At 42.2% G+C, this 24735-nt stretch overlaps 1 protein-coding gene across 8 annotated transcripts in view; it reads right to left on the bottom strand.

Moving 5' to 3' along the window:
- The window catches only part of CEP112 (centrosomal protein 112), a 355922-nt gene that overhangs the window by 158869 nt on the left and 172318 nt on the right, over positions 1-24735 (bottom strand). For all 8 annotated transcript variants that reach the window (XM_075903951.1, XM_075903955.1, XM_075903952.1 and 5 more), the window contains one exon: positions 8942-9077. In XM_075903951.1, the coding sequence (XP_075760066.1) occupies positions 8942-9077 (136 nt within the window). The remainder of the gene's footprint in view (positions 1-8941; positions 9078-24735) is intronic.

Raw genomic sequence — 24735 nt, 5'->3', positions numbered from 1 at the left:
TTATTTGGCAGCAAGTTGTCTGAACACAGTCATTGCCTATGAATAAAGAGTCACACATATTCCCTTATATGGTATCAAGGAAGCAATTTCATAACTCAGATAACAAAGGCTTTTGTATCAAAAGCACAACTGTCAACTCCGTTGTATTTCAAGGGTTTATGTTCGTATGACACCTCACTTTTTACCCACCAAATCCATTTAAGATCTAGGTCTCAAGCTAAGTAGCAGTACCTCCCTAAAGGGAGCAGAAGAAGGAAGGGGAGTTTAACTGTCAGGAATCCACTTTCCACTGCAAGTCTCTTGATTATACCAAAAGAAGAAAAACAATGAATATCTGTACTCCCCAAGGTAAAATCCTATGTGGCCTAAAAGAATGCCCATAGATGTATTTGTCAATAGCTCAAATAACACTTCTAAGCCAGATAAAGAGGAGGAAAATGATCACTAATCATGGGGAAGTAATTAAAAGCGATCTCCGGTTAAGGGGAAAATGCATGGCTGGGAATTGTTTTCCCAGATATAGGAAGGGGATAAACTAGAGCCCTGAGGAGTGACTAAAGGTCACTCAGCTGCAGGTAGATCAGAAACAGCCCATGCCTCTCTTTCATGTCCTCCCCAAATAAGCCCTTAAAAAAGTGGCCTCTGCTACTATCATCACCTTCTCACTCCTCTCAGTCCAGTTGAGCCCTCTCCTTGAAGCCCATCGTTTCCACATCTCATACATCAAAGAAAGGGAGGCCCCTTAGTTTTCTCCAACTACACTTAAAAATGAAGAACTTAGGCAAAATAAAGTTCAAAATATTAAAAGAATCATCTTTTAATACTGAAAATATTGTATACATTTTCTGTGTCAATTTTTACAAATACAGTAATATATTATATAAACTCTACAGATAAAACAGTATGTTTCTGTTACTCAATCTCTAGCACAGAAAATGCATATTGGCCATAAGTGCAATGAGGTTTTCTGATTCTCATTCGCCAAGCTCAACAAATACTAGAGCCAAAATATTGTCACATATTCTGTTTATTCATTTTTTGGCAGTTACTATTTGGCTTTGTAAATACTTTTCTTTTGTGAGTGATGTGTATACAGTGCTTTTAATCTAGAGTTTTATAAGCTAGTCTGATTTTTCTCTCTTTGCTTTGATGTACCATGCAGTGTAGGCTATTAAAATCAATTGGCCAACACTCGAAGCAGCACTCATGAAAATACCAGTATATGTATACCCAAATAAACAATAATAAAAGAAGTTTTATAACAGGACAGGCACCTACATCAGGAAAAAACAAAACTGAGCTTAAAGTTGAAATTATTTCAGTCACCCATCTAATGGACATCAGATGACTTAATAATCATGAGCTTATTGAAAAATAAGAAGCAGATGGCAAGTAAATATCACAAAATCATAAATTACATTAATAAATAAACCAAATATTGATTATACTAACTGATAATACCAGACCCCAGTCCATTTGTAACTTCCTTAATGTTACAATGAAAAAAGAATTTAAAAAGTTTAATATTTGCTGTGAAGTTCAGAGTCCAGTGTTGCTATAGTTACTAAAGATTTCACTTTATGATGTCAATAGGTCATTCTATGCTCTACCCAACTATGAAAAAGCAATGGCATTTGCTCCAATATTGTATCACATTGTCTCTAGAAGAACATATGTAGCTTATCTAAGAATTGGGAGCACGAGTGGAGGAAAAATGAGAAAGGATGGGTACAAACAGAGCTTCAGTATTGTTTCTCTGAAGTAATCACTTGAAACTTAGTCACTGTAGTGTTATTTCCTACATTGTCTTATATTATCATTTGCTCTTTATGAACCTGACTCAGAGAGGTGCTGATCACTTGCAGACCTCGCTGAAGTCAATGAGAGTTTTAAGAGTTCAGTACTTCTCAGGAACTATGTTCTGAATTGCTAGATAAGTGTTTAGAAGGCATGTACTGATTGCAACACAACATAACATTTACAACATGGTTTGACATGTCTTCGCTGAAAAGCAATAGCCTTGAAATACTTGCTATATAGATAATTTTGCTATATGATTAATAAAGGCAAAGCACAAACTTGATTTTCTCTGACAAGGAGGAGTGTGCAATTGACATTTCCATTTTCTCGGATGAACATATAGGACCCAATTCTGCCACACTTTTCACATTAGGTAACATGTTACTCTGAAAGTAGCTCCACTGAAAATAAAGGAATTCATCAACTTGAGTAAATGTGCTATAATTAATCCTATGATGAGCTATCTTAGAAACCCAGGGATAGATTGTGCTACTTGAACACATCAGAATAAGAGGTAGTATTGGGCTTCAGAAGCACTAGCATACAGCAGCAGCCTCCCTACCAGGGTTGAGAGACTCAGGGTCACTCTACAACACTACAAAAGCCAAGCAGACTTTGCTGGAGGCTGGTGGTCAAGCTCTGTAGTCTGTGGAAGCAAATGGTCTTCAAAGCTCTGATATCCAGCCCAAGATGCACTTCCAAGTGCCATCTAAATGTTTATTTTTAAAGCAGTTGTTCACACCCTGCAAACCCAGAGCGTCTACCTGGGTTGGGAGGCTTGCTGCAAAGAGTTGCAGCAAGCTGTGTACACTGGAGAGCAATTTGTGACATAACCTTTGAGGGGTGCACCATAATCCTCTCCAAGTGGCCAGTCAGATCAATTGGCTTGAGCTCACAGAGGAGAAATCACTGTTCCGTCTATTGCCCCCTCCCTCTTGGCCCAGTTGCTCTGGTGGGAGGCATTTGGCGCACAGCCCTTTGTTCTCCCCACAATGTCAGAGTTGCAATTCCTGCAGATTGTACGTGGCATATGTACAATATGCCAATATGAAAGGGGGATTTGTACTTGTTTTTACTCATCTATATGGTCATAAAAAGCTTGGCACAATGAGGGTCTCATGAAACAATAAATCCGAAGAAGATTCTTAACAGATGTAACATCAGTGTCATACCCTCCACCCTTAAATTATTTCTAAGTGATAATAAGACCATTTGAAATACACCCCTATATTCTGTTTCTTTCCTGTCAATCCTTCACAGAAAAAATATCACCAAAGATAACTGGGCACTTATGTTATTGATTTCTTTCAAAATTATCAATTTAATAAAGCATATTAAAAATTTCTGCTTTAAACAAAAAACTGCCAATAATCTTCTCCTAAACCATTCTTGTATGAAAAAAAGTGAATAATTATTTACAGTAAAACTCCAATAGTCCAGCACCCAATTGTCCAGCACTCCCGATAGTCTGGCATCAAAATAGCAAGCGCTCCTGACGGAACCGGGATGGAACCCGGAACTGCTCAGATCAGTCACTCTCACGTGGGTTACAGCAGCAAGGGGAGGTGTTTGGCTCCAGGAAAGGGGAAGGATGGGGAGGAGAATTGGGTTACGTACGGCGTCCCGGCCAGCTCACTGAAAAGCCAGCCGCTCAGTGCATGTGCCCCAGTGCCTAGAGGGAGACTCGCGGCTGTACCGGTACCCAAGCATAAGGTTGCGGGCGGGGGGGGGGGAGGCAGTGAGATCGGGTTACAGCAGGGAGAAGAGGTGTTTGGCTTCGGAAAAGGGGAAGGGGAGGGAGATTGGGTTACAGCAGGGAGGGGGGGTGTTTTGCTCTGGGGAGGGGATTGGGTTACACATGGCGTCCCAGCCAGCTCATTGAAAAGCTGGCTGCTCAGCACACATGCCCCAGTGCCTGGAGGGAGATGTGCAGCTGTACTGGCAGCTCCGGGGCCTGAGCATAAGGTTGGAGGGGAAGAGAGGAGGATTGGGTTGGGAGTATGCAGTACCTCCTGATACTCCAGCGTATCCGATAATCCAGCACCACCTAGGTCCCAAAGGTGCCAGATTATCGGAAGTCTACTGTACTTGTTCCCATAATATAAGAACTAGGGCCATCAAATGAAATTAATAGTCAGCAGGTTTAAAACAAACAAAAGGAAGTTTTTCTTCATGCAGTGCACAGTCAATCTGTGGAACCCCTTGCCAGAGGATGTTGTGAAGACTAGGACTTTGACAGGGTTCAGAAAACAGCTAGATAAATTCATGGAGGTTAGGTCTATCAATGGCTATTAGCCAGGATGGGTTGGAATGGTGTCCTTAGCCTCTGTTTATCTGGAAATGGATGACAGGAGATGGATCACGTGATGATTACTTGTTGTGTTCACTCCCTCTGGGGCATCTGGCATTAGCTTTGATCTGACCCAGTATGGCCATTCTTATGTTCCATAGTCATTAACTCAGACAAGCATAGCACCTATCTCACATACCAAATAATTTGCATAATACTAAAATTTTATAATAATCTTATTGATTGCAGTTGACTATCTCCAACTAAGATGATACTATCAGCACTTAATGTGCCTATTTGTTCATCGGGTGCCTGACAAATAGATATTGATAACCTACAACTCTCACAAAATCAATAGGAATAAAAAGTGCACGACATCCCCCTTCGCCTACCTTGCTGACCCCAAATGGTTCCAATAGCGGAGGTGCAATGGTGTCAGTCCAGATTTACATTGGTTTAACTGAGTGCAAAATTTGCTTCAGTAAGTTTTAAGTTTTAACATGAAGGGCCGTATCCTGATACTTTTATTTATGTTGAATAGCACCTTACTACTTACTGAAGACACAGACGCAGGCCATAAAACAAGTCAACATGAGTATCAGGATATCAGAATTCTGCCTTAAATGAATAGTATATAAAATATATATACAGAGAAAATGTTTAATGGTCGGTCAGTCAAACAAAAAATTTGAACATTTAATACATGTTAAAAAGTTAAATTCTCAGCTATGAACTAATTTATTTAAATTAGCATATTGTTTTTCACAGTCTTTCACTCTTACAGTTTTTCATTGCTTAACCTCAGTGTGTCGAGTGCAATGAAACTAAAATATAATACAATGGTGATGGAAATAATAATCCAAGTCACTATGCAAAACACACAAAAATTAAATATCTCAGAGGGGTAGCCGTGTTAGTCAGTAACAAACAAACTTAGAAAACAACAAATAAGTCTGCAGCACCTTAAAGACAAAAAATGTAGCTGGTATAATGAGCTTTCATGGGCAAAACTCACTTCTTCAGATGAATGGAGTAATGGGTCCAGGGTACAAATAAGTTGTTAGTCTCTAAGGTGCTGCAGAACTATTCATTGTTTTTAAAAAATTAAACAAAGATTCCGATAGGAACTAATAAGAGCATGGAGATTTAAAATTATAGCTAATTTTAACTAATATTCCTAGCCCTGAGTACAACAGCACATCGTAAAATACTGCACTGAAACGCTTTTAATACCCAAGCACAATGATAAGCAAAATAATGCTGTATAAGCATTTGTTTTGAAATTTCTCACTTGTGATGGATTTTTCTCATAATAATGTAATTTAACAGCCTTGTTGTGCTTAGGTGGTGGTGTTTTATGTACCAGAGGTAGGGAATTCTGTATGCCCAAAGTTCCATAGTCTGTTGAGTGTGTTTCAGGTGAGGAATACCTTCTCCAAAATAGGTCTACACAGTGACAGCATAAGTACAATGAAAGAACAGTAGCTATCACTAGATTAGTGACACTTCCTAAGCTATAAGTCAAATGCAGTTATCAAAGGCAGGGAAGGAAGAGGATTTAGTAGCCGAGTAGTTCTTTCTTTGTCAAGAAAATAAGATTAATACTGAGCAGAAGCCATTATCTACATGCCACAAACTGTAAGCTCCTCAGGACAAGGCAAGGTTTTCCTATATATTTGTTCAACTCCTAATACAGACAGCTTCAATTCTGTTTCAGCTCCCTGGGTGAAACGGTAATACAAATAAGAAAGAAAAAGAAGACCACAATGATGATGATAACTAGGGCAGCCTGCTATACAGCAAATAAGATATACAGTCACATTTTCAATGAAGCAAACCAAATGACTCAGTTTAAAACTAGCAACTGCAGAAAATAGCAGAAAATATGTGTATTTGACTGTTTGTCTACATGAATATAGGGTTCTGCAGTACCAATCAGGAAGTGCCTTTGAAATTTGGCCATTAGCATTTTATCTCTTTGGTGAATTAAAATAAATCACAAATATTTTACTGTGTTGGATAGCTTCTGTATTTCTCCACTATTGTTTCATATCATGATATTTGTTTATGACCAAAACCAGTCAATTGTTGAGCACTACCCACCAGTTCCATTTAGATCACACAAAACACTGTGTGATGGTCAAATGACAGTCCCTTTCACTACAATTCAATAAGAACATTAGAATAGCCATACTAGGACAGAAAAATGGTCTATCCAGCCCACTTACCTACTACCCTTCAACAGTGGCCAGAGGGAATGAACAAAACAGATAATCATCAAGTGATCACCCCGTCAACTAGAAATGTGAAGGTTAATAGGTGAAGCTTATTAAGGTTAAAGTTAACTGGTGGGGCTGGAGCAGCTTTTCACCTGCTGCTGGCCAGAGGTTCCTCTAGCCCCACCACAGGCAGGGGCTGCTCTGGCATTCTGATTGGTGCAGCTCCTGCCCACAGCGGAAGGCCACAGGCAGCAGCTGCTCTGGTTGGGCTGGAGCAGGTCCTGTCTATGGTAGTGGGAGGGATTCCAGCCCAGCAGCAGAATCCCTTTAATCAGTTAACTGGTTAAACAATATTTTACATCCCTACTGTCAATCATTCCCATTTGCTTTTGGCAAACAGAGACTAGGGACACTCCAGGTCATGGGTTTATATCCCTGCCCATCTTGGCTAATAGCTACTCATAGTACTACCCTCCATGAACTGATTTTTTGGCTGTAATAGTCTTGGTCTTCACATTCATGCTTTGGATAAAGCTGACGTTATCACAAACCTGGACTGAGGCATGAATGAATGAAGTGGAATTAAAGAACAGTTTGGCTTTCTGTATTTAACACACAACCAGAATGGTATTCAGCACTTAGAAAAGGGAAAAAAACCACCACATGGCATTTTTATAGAATTCAGTAAAATATATATTTTTAAATGTACAATTTGTGTTTGTTTTTTTAAGCAAATAAAAAAAACTTACCAAATATCTTCATACCTAAATATATTTTCAGGATTATTTTGCACAATCTTTTTTCTTGAAAACTATTAAATCATGAGCCCAGTGTTTTTGGCTCAATGAAACCATACCTTCAATGAGACTATAAATACATTTCTCACGTGGAAAAGCTAAAGGAGAGATTCAGATTAGAGAAAAATGTAAGAGAGAGCGACTTTGAAATTTTAGGGCCTGTTTTATTTCCCTCGTGGGTCTAGTTTGTAAAATAAAAGTTGCTTTTCAAAACAGATTCACAGCTTTTTTTATTTCAAAATTCCATTATCCGTTCTCTGTACAAGACTTCTAAAAGAGCAGATCCCCCTATAGTTCTGCTGCTTTTACATTGAAGGTTATGAAAGAAGCAAAACCAGCATTTCACAACAAAAACAATTGTTAACAATATAGATTGCATGCAAAGTTGAAAGGCTTTCATTCTTTTCAACAAAATAAGCAGGCAAATTTCTAGCACTACTGCTTTTTTTTCCTTGCCAATATTTGGTTCATGTGTGTCATCATTAACATGAATTTAAAAGTTAAAGATTTCTGTATAAGATGTATATATCCCTATAGTATTTATCTCAATTATGTTTATGCTACATTTCACTTCAGTTATCTTTAAGTATTTATAATTTTTTTTACTTATTTTCCAAAATTACCACACAACAGAACCGAGACTTTTGCAAAGCAAGAGACAGAAGCTGTTCCAACAACCTTCACGGGTGGTATGAAGGAACCTGGGGGGGAAGGAGGGCAGGTCCTATATGAATTGCCACAGCGGTGCCACTCCAGGGGACTTCACAGTCAACAGGAAAGAAAGATACCGCTAGGGTAAAAACTTTCCAATGATTTTGCAAGTGCGCGCGCACGCACGCACACACACACACACACACCTGTTGCAGTGCACATGAGCAACCACTCAGAGAAGAATAAATATTTTACAGAGATCTGTTGATAGCCAGAAGTGGCAACTGCAATAGTATCACATCTTCTACTATTTTTAGTGCTCCCCAGTGCAAGAGCAAAACTTTAGAACTGAAACATTCTCTGTTTTATAGAAGTGTTCACCAAGATGCTTTACCAGAAGTTTCTTCTTGCATCCATTATAATATCATAATATATATTATATAGTCCTGTAATAAAAAACAAGTGCATTTTCCTATTGAAGAGGCAAGCTGGCTGGCAGAATCAGGTAAATGCACTAGACAAAGATACTATAAGCATTTTTATCATATTAGCAGACCATCAATGTATCTGTTTCTTTCTTTTTTCTCATCCCTTTCCATTTTATTGTTCATTATTCTGATGTGTAATATCTCTAAGCTCCTTGGGGCCAATATATTAATCTTATTTGTTCTGTAAATTGATTAGCACACTAAGTAGCATGCAAATAAATTATCATTAATTGTAATTTTCAAGTGGGAAAAAGGCTTTTGTAGTCAAATGCGTATCACTGACCACAATCAGAATTAGCTTGGCTCTGTTCTATTTGAAATTATGGCAAAAATCCCACTGGTAAGAGAGTGGTATGTCCCTAAAAGTATAACCAAAGAGACAAAGTTAAAAAATAGGAAAGTACAGACATTGTTCCATAAAAGTATATAAACCACTATGTTTTACTCAGAATCCCAGAAAATCGCTAATCAGTAACATAACTTTAGATAGCTATATAACAATGACAATTCTGGCTTTGTTATAAAGATGAATCAACTGCTAACAGCCCCCTCTGACTTGCTAGCAAAGACACTACATTGTGAAAGATTTTGATGTAGCACTGTCAAGTGAAACATGTTTCTGGCATTAGAAGATCAGAATATGCTATCCTACTGAGACAGAGAGTCTCAGAAAGGCTGGCATTGTGACCTTCTCACCTGCTGTTTCATTTCAGCATAGACTTTTTCTGAGTTCAGCTCCACCTGCCGCTTAAACTCCTCCAGGGCAGCATCTGCCTGCTGGGCCTGCAGCCTCTGTACCTCTGTCACCCGAGTCAGCTGCTCCTCCTTCTCCCTAGAAAGTCACAGAAATTTTTTAGAGTTCAAGTATCAAATAAAAGAACAAGTGTGCTGGTGTAAAAGAAAGGCCTTTAACCCTATCAGTTTAAAATAGTATTCAGGTTTCAATTTCCTGTCCCAGCTTATGCCAAACTTTCCTTAGTAATACTTTGAAGAACAGAACAGTAACCTGGGCAAAAAGTATAGAATTATTTTCATTTTCTCTTACTGAATTTAGCAAGCCTGAACATAGTATTGATATAATGAAAGCAACATCACCTTTAAAGCCGTCAACTAAGACATGACAGTTTAAATCATGGAGCTTTATTGTGATTAGATAGATAGAGAAAACTTTTTCCACAGCATTTCCCTTAATAGCTATAATGTATTTTCCACTGATATGTAAGCTGTCAGACTACATTGTTCCATTAATTGAACAGGATCATGTCCCCTGTACCATCTCCACTAAGGCAGACACAGGATTATTCACAGCCTGGCATATATTGAAATCTTAAGTGCTGGAAAATGGGACATCTGATGCACAGTCAAATCTAGTGAAAACCCTTAATACTATGACATCCATTCAGCATTTACAGAAGTGATGAGTTAAATTTTCAAGTTTTATTACCGCAAGGCACTTTATCTTAATATATCAAACAATGAATCGCTATTTTTAGAATTCTGTACATGTTTGCATTGTTATTTTTAAAATAATTTAGAAATTATCAAGATGCAAAAAAACTATCAAGATATACATATGTAAACAGATACATAAGAAAAAACCATACACATCTGCTACTGTACTGACATCACTGACATAATTTGTGAATAATTTTTAAACACTTTGATGCACACTTTTGAATGAAAGAAAACTAAGTTAATAGGAAATGTTTAAGAATATTACATTTTAAATGTCAAAGCCAGATCACAGGAACATTGAATTATGTACATTTTAGTATAGAGAGGCATAAATGGTAACAGAAAACAGTTAAAACAAGGCCTGGATCTAACAGGGGGTTCTGGCTGACATTTTTATTTTATAGGCAAGGATAACCCCTTATATGGAATATACCATTTCTTGACTGAAATGACTGCCATATAAAACAGAAATCAGTCACATTAGATCTGGAAAAGATCAGCAAAGTTGTCTATCCTATCACCCTCCACGCAACAAGCTAGCTATATACCAACAAGCTATCTTTTTATAAAGATTTGGGAGTTGCCAATTCTGATATGCTGGAAGTTGCTGCATTCACATTTACTTTATTCCTTTCACAGCACACTTTGACAAAGAACACACCCTAAATCTCCTCAATTTGAGGGAGCAGGAAAGGATTCTATCCTCAAAAGATCAAGTAACTGCTATAGGTTACGGCTAAATACACATAAAAACTAAATGGTGATGTACCAATAAAAATAGAGCTGAAGAAATATCCCGTATTTCTGCAGACCTGTACCACTGTAGGACAACTCAGATGTAAGGAGACTGGTAAAACCTTTATACTGATCATACCTATTTTTCCCCCATGTGAAAAAGGAACTGGACACAACAAAAAAGATAGACATGCTAGTTTTAATTATGTTTAGTTGGATTTTCTCAGGTAGTACATTGAAAATATCCTGGTGAAAATAATTTTTCCATTTTTCTTTATTAACCACCTTACCCTTTTCACGCTCTCATCAGAATATTGTTAACTGGTACATATAACCCTTAGGCAAACATTCTTTAGTCTCAATGCCAAAACATTTCCATTTTCTAGTTTCCTTTTATGAACTCTGTAAAGATGCAATCCTGTACATGAATTTAATGCACCACATTTCCAACCCACTCACATACCAGTAGCTTGTTCTTTTCATGAACAAGCAGTACCAGCTGCTTTTTCATTATAGAAAACCATGCTTTATTTCTTTAACAGTCTCTTATTTTAATCTATGAAAATTAAATGCTGTTTCTCAGTTAGTTTTAAAACTATGTACATATTAAGTTGGCTCACCTGCCTTTGAATTTTTTATTAGGAATGTAAAATTCCATTTAATTGGTTAACCGCTTAAACATTATGTTTAACCAGTTATCTGATTAAAGGGAGCACAGGTGGGGGTCGGGGGGACAGAGGCTGAAGCAACCCCTGGGGAAGTTCCTGCTTCGAAGGCATCCAGGCTTGCCACAGATGTCTGGCTTTGGACGTCAGAGTAGCCTCTGCCTATGAGGCACCCGGGTTTTCCGTGGACAGAGGCTGCTCCGGACACCAGAGCAGCCACTGCCTGTGGGATGCCGCCCTGTTTGAGGCTGCCCCCCTCCCACAGGGCTGTAGCAGCCCTCTGCCTACAGCAGGCAGGGAGCTGCTCCAGCCCCCACCAGTTAACGGTTAACCGGAATAGGTAAACTTTTCACATTCCTACTCTCTATGATCTTGCCAACTTAGGCTTACAATATTATTTTACACTAGCAAAGTTTTCTCATGTTTCAATAAAACCAAGAGTTCTTTATATTGACATATACTTAATGGTATTTTCTTTGTTTAGTCATATTCCACACTTCAGATAGAAAAACAAAATAAGGATTCATAATAGTTTTCAATTCTAGGATAGCTCCCACCTAAGAGTCTTAAAATACTTTACAAACATTACTGGATTACTCTCAAAATTTTGCTGTGGGGAATGTACACAGCTCCATATTTCTGATAAGAAACCTAAGCCACAGCAAGGTTAGGCATTCAGGGATACAGCAAGTCAGTGATTTACCGGGAACAGACCCCAGAAGTCCAGACTTCTAGTTCTGTGCTCAAACTGCTAAACCAGTCTCTCAAAAGAGCACACACAGATAAACAAGACAAAACCTACATATGATTTTCTCTCTCTAAAATCAATGTGCATAGGAAACGTCTAGATTTTGATTTGTACCATATCTCACAGTAGTTGGGAGTTATGGAATTAATGCTATTTGATACTGTTTACAATTATAAAAACTCAGACAAATTTCTCAGAACTTATGTTGTGAGAGTGGTACAGTTGCCAACAATACTCTGCTACTACCACACACGTGACAGATAAATGATGCATTGACAGATGTGTGATGCATTGGGCCTAGATACCTTCATATTTGGCCCAATCATCTCCCTGAAATCTATGCTCTGAGAGGACCCATCTGCATGTTGAAATTTGGGAAGGAGAAGGCTCAAAGAAGAGAGAAGCACATTTATCATTCCCCCTTCTTCCAGCCCAGGGAGATTCTACAGGAATGCATCATAAGCTCAATTTCTGCTGGGTCCCTGTGTGTTGTAGAACCTTTTTCAAGTGAGGTAACAAAAGCAGACAAACTGGAGAGATCCTAGCAGCATGTCAACAGTAAGATGCTACTTCGGAGGACTAATTTCAAGGAAACAGAATGAGGGACATTTAAATGTCTTCCTAACCCTCCCCAAGGGTCCCTACCCTAGGTGACTGAATCCTGGGAGATAATTTACTCTTCCTGTCCCTCTGGAGCCGTAGTATCAATTCCAGATGAGAAGCAAAAACAAACATACATACAGCCTATTGAAACATATCCCCGCTGCTAACTGACGAGACAATGAAATTCATTGTGCAGCCAATAGTGTGATGATCAAGCTAAATTTAAAAGAAAGTGTCAGACTCTATGCTGTTAGTTAACTTTCTAATTGGTTTTCCTGAATCTACTTTCTTGCAGACCAGAGTTTCATACTGAAATATTTTAAAATAAATGCAATGAACTCTACTTAACCTTTAGAAATCTGATTTTATGTACCCTCCTTTCTTTCAAGGATTTAATCCTATGAACAGATACAACATGCTCATTATAATCAGGAATAAGACTTCATTTTTTTCAAAGGTGTGGGCATCAGTACTGTCTATTTGTTATGCATTTAAGATTTCTACTGGAGCTTAGAAAACACGTACAACAATGGACTGTGGCTCACAAATGTAAGAGCAGATTTATTTTTTTCCCAGACATTGAACAGTGTGCCTTGCATGAAGCACTAAAATATTCACTTTGAAGATTATTTTTTCTGTTGTACTAGTTGTGGGGCCCAGTACAATACACTTACATCACTCAAATCCCCTAAAGCTGAGCTGGCATGAATATTAAAAAAGGGTGAATTTACTCTTTGGCCCCAATTTATTTATAAAAAGCAGCAAATTCCTCTTGTGTCAGTGTATAAAGGGTAAGGCAACAGAACTAGCAGTCTTACACAAGCACAGATCATTGCAGTTAAAGTTAACTCTGAAATCTAAGATGGCAATTTGAAAAAGAAGCACTGTGAAGAGTACTTAAAAATTGAGTATAAAATGTTTGTATTTACTTTTCCTTAGTGCTTCATCATAATCATTTCCCTTAGCTTCTAGAATGTCGTCCTGGAGGTAATAACTAAATATAGTAAGATATTGCAGTACTACAGATCAAATCAATGGAAAACTGTGGTGGGCCAGTGATTTACGTGAGACAGAATAACTTCAAGAGGCTCTTTCAAATGTAGCTTGAACCATATTATTTATGAATAGGGACCCAAAAAGCCTCTGGATACCTACCATAATATAACACCATAAAAAAAAGAAATAAAAAGGCAACGCTGGCAGAATGGATTATCTACCCTACCTTAGGTTATCAATCTATAAAACACCCAGTCCCAGCATAAAGAATCCATCAAGCAAAAATCTTTTATCATTATGGCATTTCAGAATTCTCTCTGTCACATGTACATACACGCGCACGTGCGCGCTTTAACTGCTGTTACTCAGGTAATTTTTCTGTTTTGGAAAATAAAATGTACATGCAAATCATTGCTCTGGGGTGGGCTGGAAAGAAGTTACCTTGTACAGTAACAATGGTTCTTCGAGATCACCAGTGCTCCTTGGTGATCGAAGATTTTTAGCCTAGCAGTGCATTCCCGCGCCATGCGTGTGCAGCAACTGTCTCGCACTGTTTTTGTCCATTAGCTGCGCATGCGGCACGAGTGTCCCTCCATTCCTTTTTTTACCGGAAATCCTATAATGAACTCCAAAGTAAAGGGAGGGAAGAGAGGGTAGTGGAGCACCCACAGGGACAGACATCTTGCAGAACCATTGCTCCTACAGAAGGTGAGTAACTACTATTTCTCCTTCGAATGATGTCCCTGTGGGTGCTCCTCTCAGGTGACTAAAAAGCAGTAACCACAATTGTGGTGGCTCTTTGGAGTCATCTGCTTGAAAAAGCAAGGACAGCATCACCCACAGACGTGGTAGGTACTGGTCCTTACTGTAGAGCATAATGTTGTGCAAAAATATGTGAGGAAGACCATGTAGCCACTTGCAGCTGTCGGCTAGTGGTACATTGTGTAAAAAGACAATCGATGCAGCCATTGCTCTGGTGGAATGTGCAGTGACCGACTGTGGAGGCTCTTCATTTCGGAGTCTGTTGCAAGTATCTATTCCAGTTGATATGCACTCGGATATGCATTGTACTGAGACGGCTGTTCCATTGGTAGGACAGATGTGGATATAGAATGTCTATTATATTTTCTGAAAGGCTTGGTCCTATCTATGTAAAAAGCAAGTGCCCTTCTTGTATCGAGGGTGTGTAATGTCACTTCCTTCAGATAGTTACGTAGTTTGGGATAGTAAGTGGGTAAGTAAATAGGTTCGTTGATATGGAAATGACCTTCAGTAAAAACTTAGGATGGGGTCTGAGGATAATCTCGTCCTTGGCAGAGAGTGGATAGTGAGCATGTTTGGGCACCCCCATGTCTATTGATGTATTACATACACGGAGAGTTGTCCATAGGGGCACATATGGTTTGGCTCTGGATGGGTGGTAGGAAATGGAGACAAGTGTTGTGGACTGCCCAGAGTTCCAAAATATTGATGTGCAGTCTCGTCTCTCGGTGCAACCATCTGCCCTGCACTGTGTGGTGTCTGCAGTGAGCAACCCAGCCTAGAAGGGAAGCGTCTGTAGTGATTATCTGCGAGGGGTCTGGGCACTGGAAGGGCACTTCGGAAAGAAAATTGTGTGGGCAGATCCACCATTGCAGCGATGTCAGCACTAACACCGTGGGTGTAACCTGTTTAGTGAGGCTGGTATAGTTGGGAATATACATGAATGCCAGCCAAGTCTGTAGGCATCTCACGTGCAGTCTCACAAGGGATGCCACGAAGGTCGTGCCATGTGCCCTTGGCCCTGTAGGCATGGGTGGACGGCTGTCACCGAGGCCTGTAGAATATTTTGTACAATGTTGCACAGGGTCTGGAAACAGCTCAGAGGGAGAAATGCTCTAGCCACCATGGAATCCAGTAGTGCTCCAATAAAATTTATTCTCTGGGTGGGATACAGAGTAGATTTCTGTTCATTTATTAAAAGACCAGGGAAAGTGAAAATGTCTCAGTTAAGATCACTCACGATCATTGTGTGTTCTCGAAAAGACCTCTTGATCAAGCAATCATCGAGGTATGGGAATATAACTCCCTGCGGGTATGTCTACACTACCCCGCTAGTTCGAACTAGCGGGGTAATGTAGGCATACCGCACTTGCAAATGAAGCCCGGGATTTGAATTTCCCGGCCTTCATTTGCATAAGCGGGGAGCCGCCATTTTTAAATCCCCGCTGGTTCGAACCCCGTGTAGCGCGGCTACACGGGGCTCGAACTAGGTAGTTCGGACTAGGTTCCTATTCCGAACTACCAGTACACCTCGTGGAACGTGGAACGAGGTGTACCGGTAGTTCGGAATAGGAATCCTAGTCCAAACTACCTAGTTCGAGCCCCGTGTAGCCGCGCTACACGGGGTTCGAACCAGCGGGGATTTAAAAATGGCGGCTCCCCGCTCATGCAAATGAAGCCCGGGAAATTCAAATCCCTGGCTTCATTTGCAAGTGCGGTATGCCTACATTACCCTCCTAGTTCGAACTAGGAGGGTAGTGTAGACATACCCTGCTTTCTGAGGAAGGCTCTGACTACTGCCAAGGTCTTAGAAAACACATGTGGTGCTGCTGATAGTCTGAAGGGGAGGACAAGATACTGGCAATGTTCTTTGCCCACCACAAACCAGAGGAACCTACTGTGAGCTGGGTGTATTGTTATATGAAAATATGTGTCTTGGAGGTCAAGGAATGAGAACCAGTCCCCCTCATCCAGAGCTGGAATGATGATTCCCAATGTTACCATCCTGAACTTGTGTATGAACTTCTTGAGTTTTCTGAGATCTAAGAGCCTCCATCCCCCTGTCTTTTTGGAAGTGAGGAAATAGTTGGAATAGAACCCTTTCTGTGGAACTCGCTCTATGGCCCTTAGGCCATACTTCTGTTTATAGAAGAGGCTCTGGAGAGGGGTCCCTGAACAGGGACAGGGAAGGTGGGTGGGTCGGAGGTACAGACGTAAAGGGGATGGTGTTGCCAGTTCTTATAATCTTGAGGATCCATTGGTTCATAGTGGTAACGGCCCATTGGTGGTAAAAAGGTCTCAACCAATGATGGAATGTGCAGATGTTATGCACTGGATCTAGAGGGTGGTCGCTCATGCCCTTGACCACACCTTCAAATTTGATGTTGGGTGTAGCAGATTGGGGCACAGACACTTGGGTATGTTGTGTCCTTCTTCTATTGGTCTGTTCTTTCAACCTGTTGTCAAACAGCCTCTGATGTTGCCTTTGGTAGGAGGTGTCTCTTGATTTCTGGTATTGGGTATATTGCTTTCTCTTATTGGGCGGCATATACATTCCGAGTATCCAGAGGATTATGTGTGAATCTTTCATTGAGTGGAGTACTTCATCAGTCTTCACCATGAAAACCTGAGCCCTGTCAAAGGGCAAGTCCTCCACTTTGCTTTGCAGTTCTCTAGGAACACAAAATGACTGCAGCCAAGAATCGTGGCGCATATCGATCACTGTTGCGGTTGATCAGGCCACCATATCTGCTACATCCATCAACGCATGGAGTGCTGTGTGGGCAATGGATTGGCCTTCTTTCATGATGGACTGCAGTTGAGGCCTCTTTTGTTCTGGCAGGTCGTTTAGCCTCTCCTGTAGCCTGGTATAATTAGAGTAATCATAATTAGCCAGGAAGGCTATATCATTAGAAATTCTAAACTGGAGCACAGCTGATGAATAGACCTTTTTCCCAAAAAAGTTGAGTCTTTTGTGCTCCTTGTCCTGGGATGTTGATTTCAACTGTGGTTGTCTGTAATGGTGTCAAACAGAATCTAGAACCAATGAGTTTGGCTGGGGATGAGAGAAAAGAAATTCCATCCCCTTAGCTGGGGACAAAGTATTTTCTATCAATCCTAGAGTTGGTGGGTGGAATAGAGGCTGGTGTTTGCCATGTGGTTTCCGATGGCTCTATGACAGCACTACCCATAAATGAAGCCATCTTGGAGGATGTGGTGGACTGAAGAATTTTTAGCAGCTTATGCTGCTTTTCTTGCACTTCCTGTAGGGCTATGTCTTGTGACTATGCTACCCTTTTGAATAATTCCTGATGTTGTTTCACACCGTCGGCAGGAAGAGATGAAGAGGACAGAAACACTGCTTCATTGGAGGATGATGAGGACTGTTTTAGTGGAAACTGGATATCTGAATCCGACTGAGATAAGTCATCATATTCCTCTACAGGGCTTACTGCCAATGTGCACAACAAGGCAGCCACATTCACAGACAAGATCAGTGCCGACATGGTGATCGAGGGTGATGTTGGCCCCAGGGCTCCCTTGGTGGCCACTGAGGTTGGTATTGTTGAGATCAGTATGGCCAGATTGAACCAAGGATATTGAGGTCTGTGGTATGGTCTGCCTGAGCACCAGGAACTGACTGAACTGGCTGGTGATAAGTGGTGATCAGTCTCGGCTTGTGCCAGGTCCAGGGCCTACTCCTGCTGTAGCTCAGCAGTGTATTAGGAGCCAGGCAGAAGCCCAGCTCAGTCTTGGCTTGCACCATGTCCTGGACCAACCTCCGCTGAGGCTCTGCATTTAAAGTGCATTAGGAGCCAGGCGGGCAGGCAGCCCGACTCAGTTTCAGCTCACACTGGGCCTGGGACCTCAGATCCACCCCGGACAGGGGTTGCTGCCACCTCATACTGCTGTCTCTGTATCAGAGGTAACAGCGCGGGGCAACAGGAAGCTGGTCCATGAGGGGAGCCAGTTTAAAAACCAGCTCCCCTCGTGGACTAGCTCCCATCTGACACCTCACGGAGTGGCAAAGGGCTCCTCAGGAGTGAAGCCAGAGCACATTGGCTGCCAGCCCCACCCCCAGGGACTACAGAATTGTCGAGTAACCAAACTCTTATTGATAAGAATTCCTGAGGTTAATTGATTATGTAACATCCCTAGTACCTGGAGATAACGTAGGGGAGAATGAAATATTTTCAGAAGAACACCAATACGGACTAAGCTCCTCAATCCAAGGCAATTGCGGAGATGTTCTATTTGTCGGCATGGGTAAGAAAGTACTGGCGATTGTAATGCTTGGTGCTGCAATCCTGGTTCATGCAGTCTTTGCTTTGATGCTTGCTGTGCTGTGGTATGCTTGGGTGCCACTGGGCACCAAAATTCTGCTGTTGCAATGGTGCCATTGTGTCTTTTGGCACCAACTGAGGCAGCATATTTGTGGGTGCCAGTGTGGTAGGTGCCAGAGGAGTGCATATTCTTTTTGGTTCCGGCTCTGAACCTTTCATCAGTGCCGTCTTTCATTTATGCACCATGCTGGATATTGATGGCACCAGAGAACACATGGCACATGATGTCGATAGCACAGCCAGTAAGGACCACGTTAGAAAGAACCAGGATTTACGTGAGTACCATATGGGTGATGAACTGCACCTTTTTCTTGGTGTTACTGGTTCCCAGGGGGCCGCTGTCTTAGCTACTGGAAGTTGAAGGGATTTTTGCCAGAGAAGGTTTTTAAGCCTCATCTTCCAGTCCTTCCTAGCCCTGAAGGTCATTCTTTGGCAATATGGGCACTTCTGCGACACATGGCCTTCACCTGGGCACTTAATACATGAGGCGTGCTCATTTGAGGCGGGCATTAAGTCTCTGCAGGAGTCACATATTTAAACCCAGGAAAGCCTGGCATAATGATGAAGAGGGATGAAGAACTTGGATCGAGGAAAAAGAAGGGAAAAAATGGCAAGGAATTTTTTTTAAAGAAACAGAAACTAACTATTAAATATTGAAGACACTAAAACCTATCGACAACTAGCTAAATTATTTTATCTTTTTCTCAGTGACGAGAGCACTGCTCATAACTCCATCTTCTGCTGAGAACAGTAGAAAAGGAACTGAAGGAGACACGCACCCTGCGCGCAGCTAACAGAAGAAAACCACTAGACAGCCGCTGCATGGGAAGGTATTGCTAGGCTAAAAATCTCTGAACGCAGGTGCGAGGACACACCGACACCTGAATGGAGGACTCACAGGGATACCGTTCAAAGGAGAATGAGGGGCTCAGTATGCAGGCCACCTCAGGAAAAGACTACCCAAAACCTCTCTCACTACATCAGCTTAGGGCCAGGTGAGAAGTGCCTCTCCACAGCTGCTGCAGCTCCAGCAGACACAGCCAGGGAGGGGAGCATGTCCCACAGATAGTGGAGATCCAGGTATATATGTACCCTGTACTCCCAAGACAGAGTGAGGAATGCAGCAAATTGTGCACTTTCCCCTGATGAAGGGGAACAGCCAACAATGTCCCTGTACAAACTGGAGGAGGAGAAACTTCAGCCCCTCCTGTGCTCCCTAAATGGTGGCTGGGAAGGGGGAGGCTCAGAGCTCAGACAATCCCAGACCTGGGGTAGAGGGAAGCTCCCCGACAGCATCTTTCACTTGCCTGGTGATTCTTTTTTTCTGTACAGGCAGTCCCCGAGTTACGCAGATCCGACTTATGTCGGATCCGCAGTTACGAACGGGGCTTTTCTCGCCCCGGAGGACGGAAGCGGCAGGACGCCCAGATGAGCCACGGTCCCGCCGCCCGTGTCCTCCGGGGCGAGAAAAGCTGCTCCCCGTCTCCCTGGTCTGCTGGGGGGCGGCGCAGCTAGTGCCCCCCCCCCCCAGCAGACCAGGCTTTTCTGCCCACGACGCCTGGGGTAGAGAAGCTGGGGCGCTGCTGGGTTGGTCCCGCAGCACCGCTCCTCGGCGCTACTGGACCAACCCGACAGCACCCCAGCTGCTCTGCCCCAGGCATCCCCAAGTCAGCCGCTGCTGAAACTGACCAGCGGCTGACTACAGGAAGCCCGAGGCAGAGTTGCTCTGCCCTGGGCTTCCTGGAATCAGCTGCTGATCAGTTTCAGCAGCAGCTGACTTGGGGACGCCTGGGGTTCTTAAGTTGAATCTGTATGTAAGTCGGAACTGGCGTCCAGATTCAGCCGCTGTTGAAACTGATCAGTTTCAGCAGCGGCTGAATCTGGACGCCAGTTCCGACTTACATACAGATTCAACTTAAGAACAAACCTACAGTCCCTATCTTGTACGTAACCCGGGGACTGCCTGTACTGTTTTATGAGAAGCAATCCCATTCTAAGCACATCCCATTTTCCTGGCACAACCAAACCCTTACTTTGCTTTAAGTTATGACAAAAGGAAGCTGGATACTGAATTTGGTGGTCCCAGCTCTTATTGTTTAAGAGGAGTTTTTGAACAAACAGACAATCAGAATTTCTCTAAGATATATAATAGCTAAACACTTAGAGAATGTCTAGACTACATGGCTCCATCGACGGAGCCATGTAAACTAGTATACCCGGCATAGGAAAAGAAGTGGAGATTTAAATAATCCCCGCTTCATTAAAATAAACATGGCAGCCGCTCTGTGCCGACGATCAGCTGATCCGGCAGAGCGTGGCAGTCTAGACGGGGATCTGTTGGCTGGGGAAGCCTTTGCCAACCAATCCCTTATGCCTCGTGAAACGAGGTTTACAAGATTGGTCGGCAAAGGCTTACCCATTACAAAGATAGCTTCCCCAATTATCACCTCTAATGCCATTAGCTCACAGACATTTACCTTTCCCCCCACTCCCGCATCCTCCTTCTGTTCTGAAATTTGATTTGTCCTTTTCATATGTGTTCATTTTTAAAAATTGTATCCTTTGGTATATATGGTTGTGACTATTTTCTTCCACTATTTGATCTGAGGAAGTGGGTCTGGCCCACGAAAGCTCATCATCTAATAAACCATCTTGTTAGTCTTTAAAGTGCTACATAGTCCTGTTTTTTGTTTTGGCTAAAAGTTGATGTCTCCAGAAAGGCTCTGGCTTCCTTGACCATGGGATTCTATTCCAGGAAGGACTGCTAAGCAGAAATGGGATCCACATATCAAGGAGAGGGAAGAGAGTATTTGGATACAGATTGTCTACCTAATGAAGAGGGCTTTAAACATGGAGTCAAAACCTAGTGAGGAGGGCTTTAAGTCAAAAACATGGAGACCTGGGAGATGAGTGAGAATTTGGGGGTGGGAGGAGAGGGAAAGCATGAGCTGTAATAGCATGAATAAAGAAGGAACAAGACATAACAGGGGAGCAAATCAAATTAGTATCTTAGTTGTCTGTATACTAATGCAAGAAGTATGGGGATTAAGCAGGAAGAACTTGAAATTCTAGTAAATAAACACAACTGAGACATAGTTGGCATTTTATAGACTTGATAGGGTAATACACATGACTGGAATATGGGTACAGAAGAGTACAGCTTGCTCTAGAAATACAGGCAGGGGAAAAAAGGGAAGAGGTGTTACCTTATATGTTAAAAAGATATACGCTTTGAGCTAAAAATAGGAGAGAGCCCTAGATGGAGCTTAGTCTACCATGAGTGCAAGGAGCTGGACACGATGATCTTTTGAGGTTCCTTCTAGTTCTAGGATTCTATGTATCTTGACAGTGAACGTAGGGAAAGAGGTCAAAATTAAGGTGACTGTGGCCCTCTGTGGGAGAAGAGTGAGAACTGAATTAAGTAAGAATTTTGATTTTTTTTTCCTGATGTAAATTCTGAAGGACTGAGTGCAATCATTTAAATATGTCCAATAAACGTCACAACTATTCTCTGAAATATATAGTATTATCCAAATAGGGAAAATGAATAAGCACAAAGGTTAAATAACTTGCCCAATACCAAACGGACAACAATTTGTTAAAAAGAACCCAAATATCCTGACTTCCAGTCAGTCTCTCCCTCTCTTTTAAAAAGAGCTGGATAATGCTTCCTTGACAATGGAAAAAATCTTCATGAGCCCTGTCAGGTACCAGGGCATGCATGATTGGGGATTTATGAAAAGTACAACTTTAGAAAGAGCTTTAAATTTAATTGCATCTAATTTTTTCTGTTTGTAAAAACAGAAAGATATTTTAGCTATTCAGAAGACTACAAAGAAATCAACAACGAAAATAAAAATAAAATAACCAAAGGAGCATAATATCTATTCTCAAGAACTTACTCCTTAATTTCATAAGTTACTGTTGCAGGAAAGAATGCTATCCAGTGAAACTCAAAGTCTCCTTTGAAAGCCTCAATAGGCTACTCAGGCATTGAATATGGAGATTTACACTTAATTACAAACATACAAATGCAGCCACTGAAGTCCTAAATCATACCTGAATTCTTAGAATTAGGGATGTTAAATTTTGATGCATCAGCTAATTGAGTAGTCGATGGAATTTCTGCCTGCCAGTCTACTACATTTCAAAGGCAGAGGTGCAGCAGAGAACCCATGCAAATGGGGACTGCGTCAGTCCCTGTTCATGCCATTTCCACCACTGCACCTCTGCCTCCCGTGCCCCCCTCGGAGACAGTACTGGGAGGAACCGGCTTTTAAGCCAGCTCCTCACAGCACCGGCTCCTGCTTCTGATACAGAGGCAACAAGGCGGGAGGGAAAGCAACTAGTCAAGTAGAGACTCGACTACCCAATAAGCCTAGGCTTATTGGGTAATTGACTAGTCGCTTACATTCCTACTCAGAATATCATTTATGATCTCAGAGAGCAATAAAATGCATGTGCAGCTGTTCTCCTAAATATATACTCTCTGCTGTGTCATTCTTAAATTTAATCTGCCCTTTTTTCAAAAGGAAGAAGTTTCAAGACTTAGGGTATGTCTACACAGCAAAGTTATTTCGAAATAAAAGCCCTTATTTCAAAATAACTTTCCTAGTGTCTACACAGCCAAACCGCTATTTCGAAATAAATTCGAAATAGCGGAGTGCTTATTTCAAATTTGATAAACCTCATTCCACAAGGAATAATGCCAAATTCGAAATAAGTGCTGTGTAGACACTTATTTCAAAATAGGGGGCCTCCAGCCTTCCCAGGGTGCCCTGGTGGCCACTTCAGCCTCAAACAAGAACGCTTCTCTCCCTCCTCTTCTCGCCGCAGCCCTTAAAGGGGTTGACTGGCCACAGTGCCTGTGCCAGCTCCAAGTCTGCCAGCCCAGAACCAGCAGTCACTGCCCCGACCCAATGGCCCCAAAAACATGAGCCAGCAAGCCACAGGAAGCCAGCCCTCCACCGCTCCCCAGGAGCAGCCTACCAGCTCCCAGAAGCCTGCCAGGGCCCGGAGAAGACAGGTGCCTTCCTGGTCCAGGGCGGAGATCATGGACCTTATTCAGGTTTAGGGGGGATGCCCCCAACGTCCATGATCTCCACACTAGATGGAGGAACGCGGCTGTCTATGGCAGGATAGCTGCCAGCCTGGCCACCAAAGGCTACATGCAAACCCAGGAGCAGGTTTCCATGAAAATCAATTTGGTCCGGCAAAACCCCCAACCCTGAGCCCTGAGCTTCCCCTCCCCCTTGCTTCCCCCTTCCAGCTCCCTCCTCCCAGGTTTCCCCCTCCCGTTCCCCCCTCTCTTCTGCCCTCTCCCGCCTCCTTTTCCCCCCTCCCCCCAGTTTTGTTAAATAAAGAGAGTTTGTGTTCATGAAAATACGTGTATTTTATTTGACATCAGGAAGAGGAGTTAGAGAGGGGTAAGTGGAAAGATGTGAGGGAGGAATGAGGCACAAGCCCCCAGTGAGGCAGACCAGGGAGGCTCTTAGTGCTCCTCAGAGTGGAAGCTCTCCCGCAGGGCCTCCTGGATACTGACAGCCCCCTGATGGACCTCCCGGATGGCAGCCTGCAGAAAGTGCAGCCAGGCTCGCAGCAACACGTCCAAGAGAAGCACCAGAATGCCCAGGGGAGGCTCTGGCTCCATGTTGCAGAGCGCTGTGGTGTCCTGAGTGAGGGAAACCAGAGCATACAAAGACGAAATGCTTTGCTGTCCTTCATCGAGGTAGACAAGCAAGCAGGGAAACCTAACAACTGGCTGTCTGGGGGGATCACTAAGCACAGACCTCAGATAGCCTCAGACAGCAGCCCCACACAGTAAGTCCTGACCTGGTGCCCTGCTGGAACTGGTTCCGGCCAGCCTTCAGAGTCCTCTCAGTGTGGACTATTTTGAAATAGCAAAATGCTATTTCAAAATGCATTTTGGGTGTAGACACGTTATTTTGAAATAAGATATTTCGAAATAGCACTGTAGTGTAGACATTCCCTACTATGTGACATTATCAACTCTGGTATTTATGTTAGCAAATATTTAAACATATGACATTACAAACACGAGTCCTCCCACTGCTTACTACATGCTTGCTGCCTGGGGAGACAAGCGGGATTCACTCTAATTTTTTTCCACCTCCAAGCAGAATGAATTTTATGTGCACCAACGTGGAAGTGGTGTTCAACACA

Source organism: Pelodiscus sinensis, chromosome 20 (genome assembly GCF_049634645.1).
Source record: "Pelodiscus sinensis isolate JC-2024 chromosome 20, ASM4963464v1, whole genome shotgun sequence".
Classification (NCBI taxonomy): domain Eukaryota; kingdom Metazoa; phylum Chordata; order Testudines; family Trionychidae; genus Pelodiscus; species Pelodiscus sinensis.
This window is presented reverse-complemented; position numbering and strand designations above follow the sequence as displayed.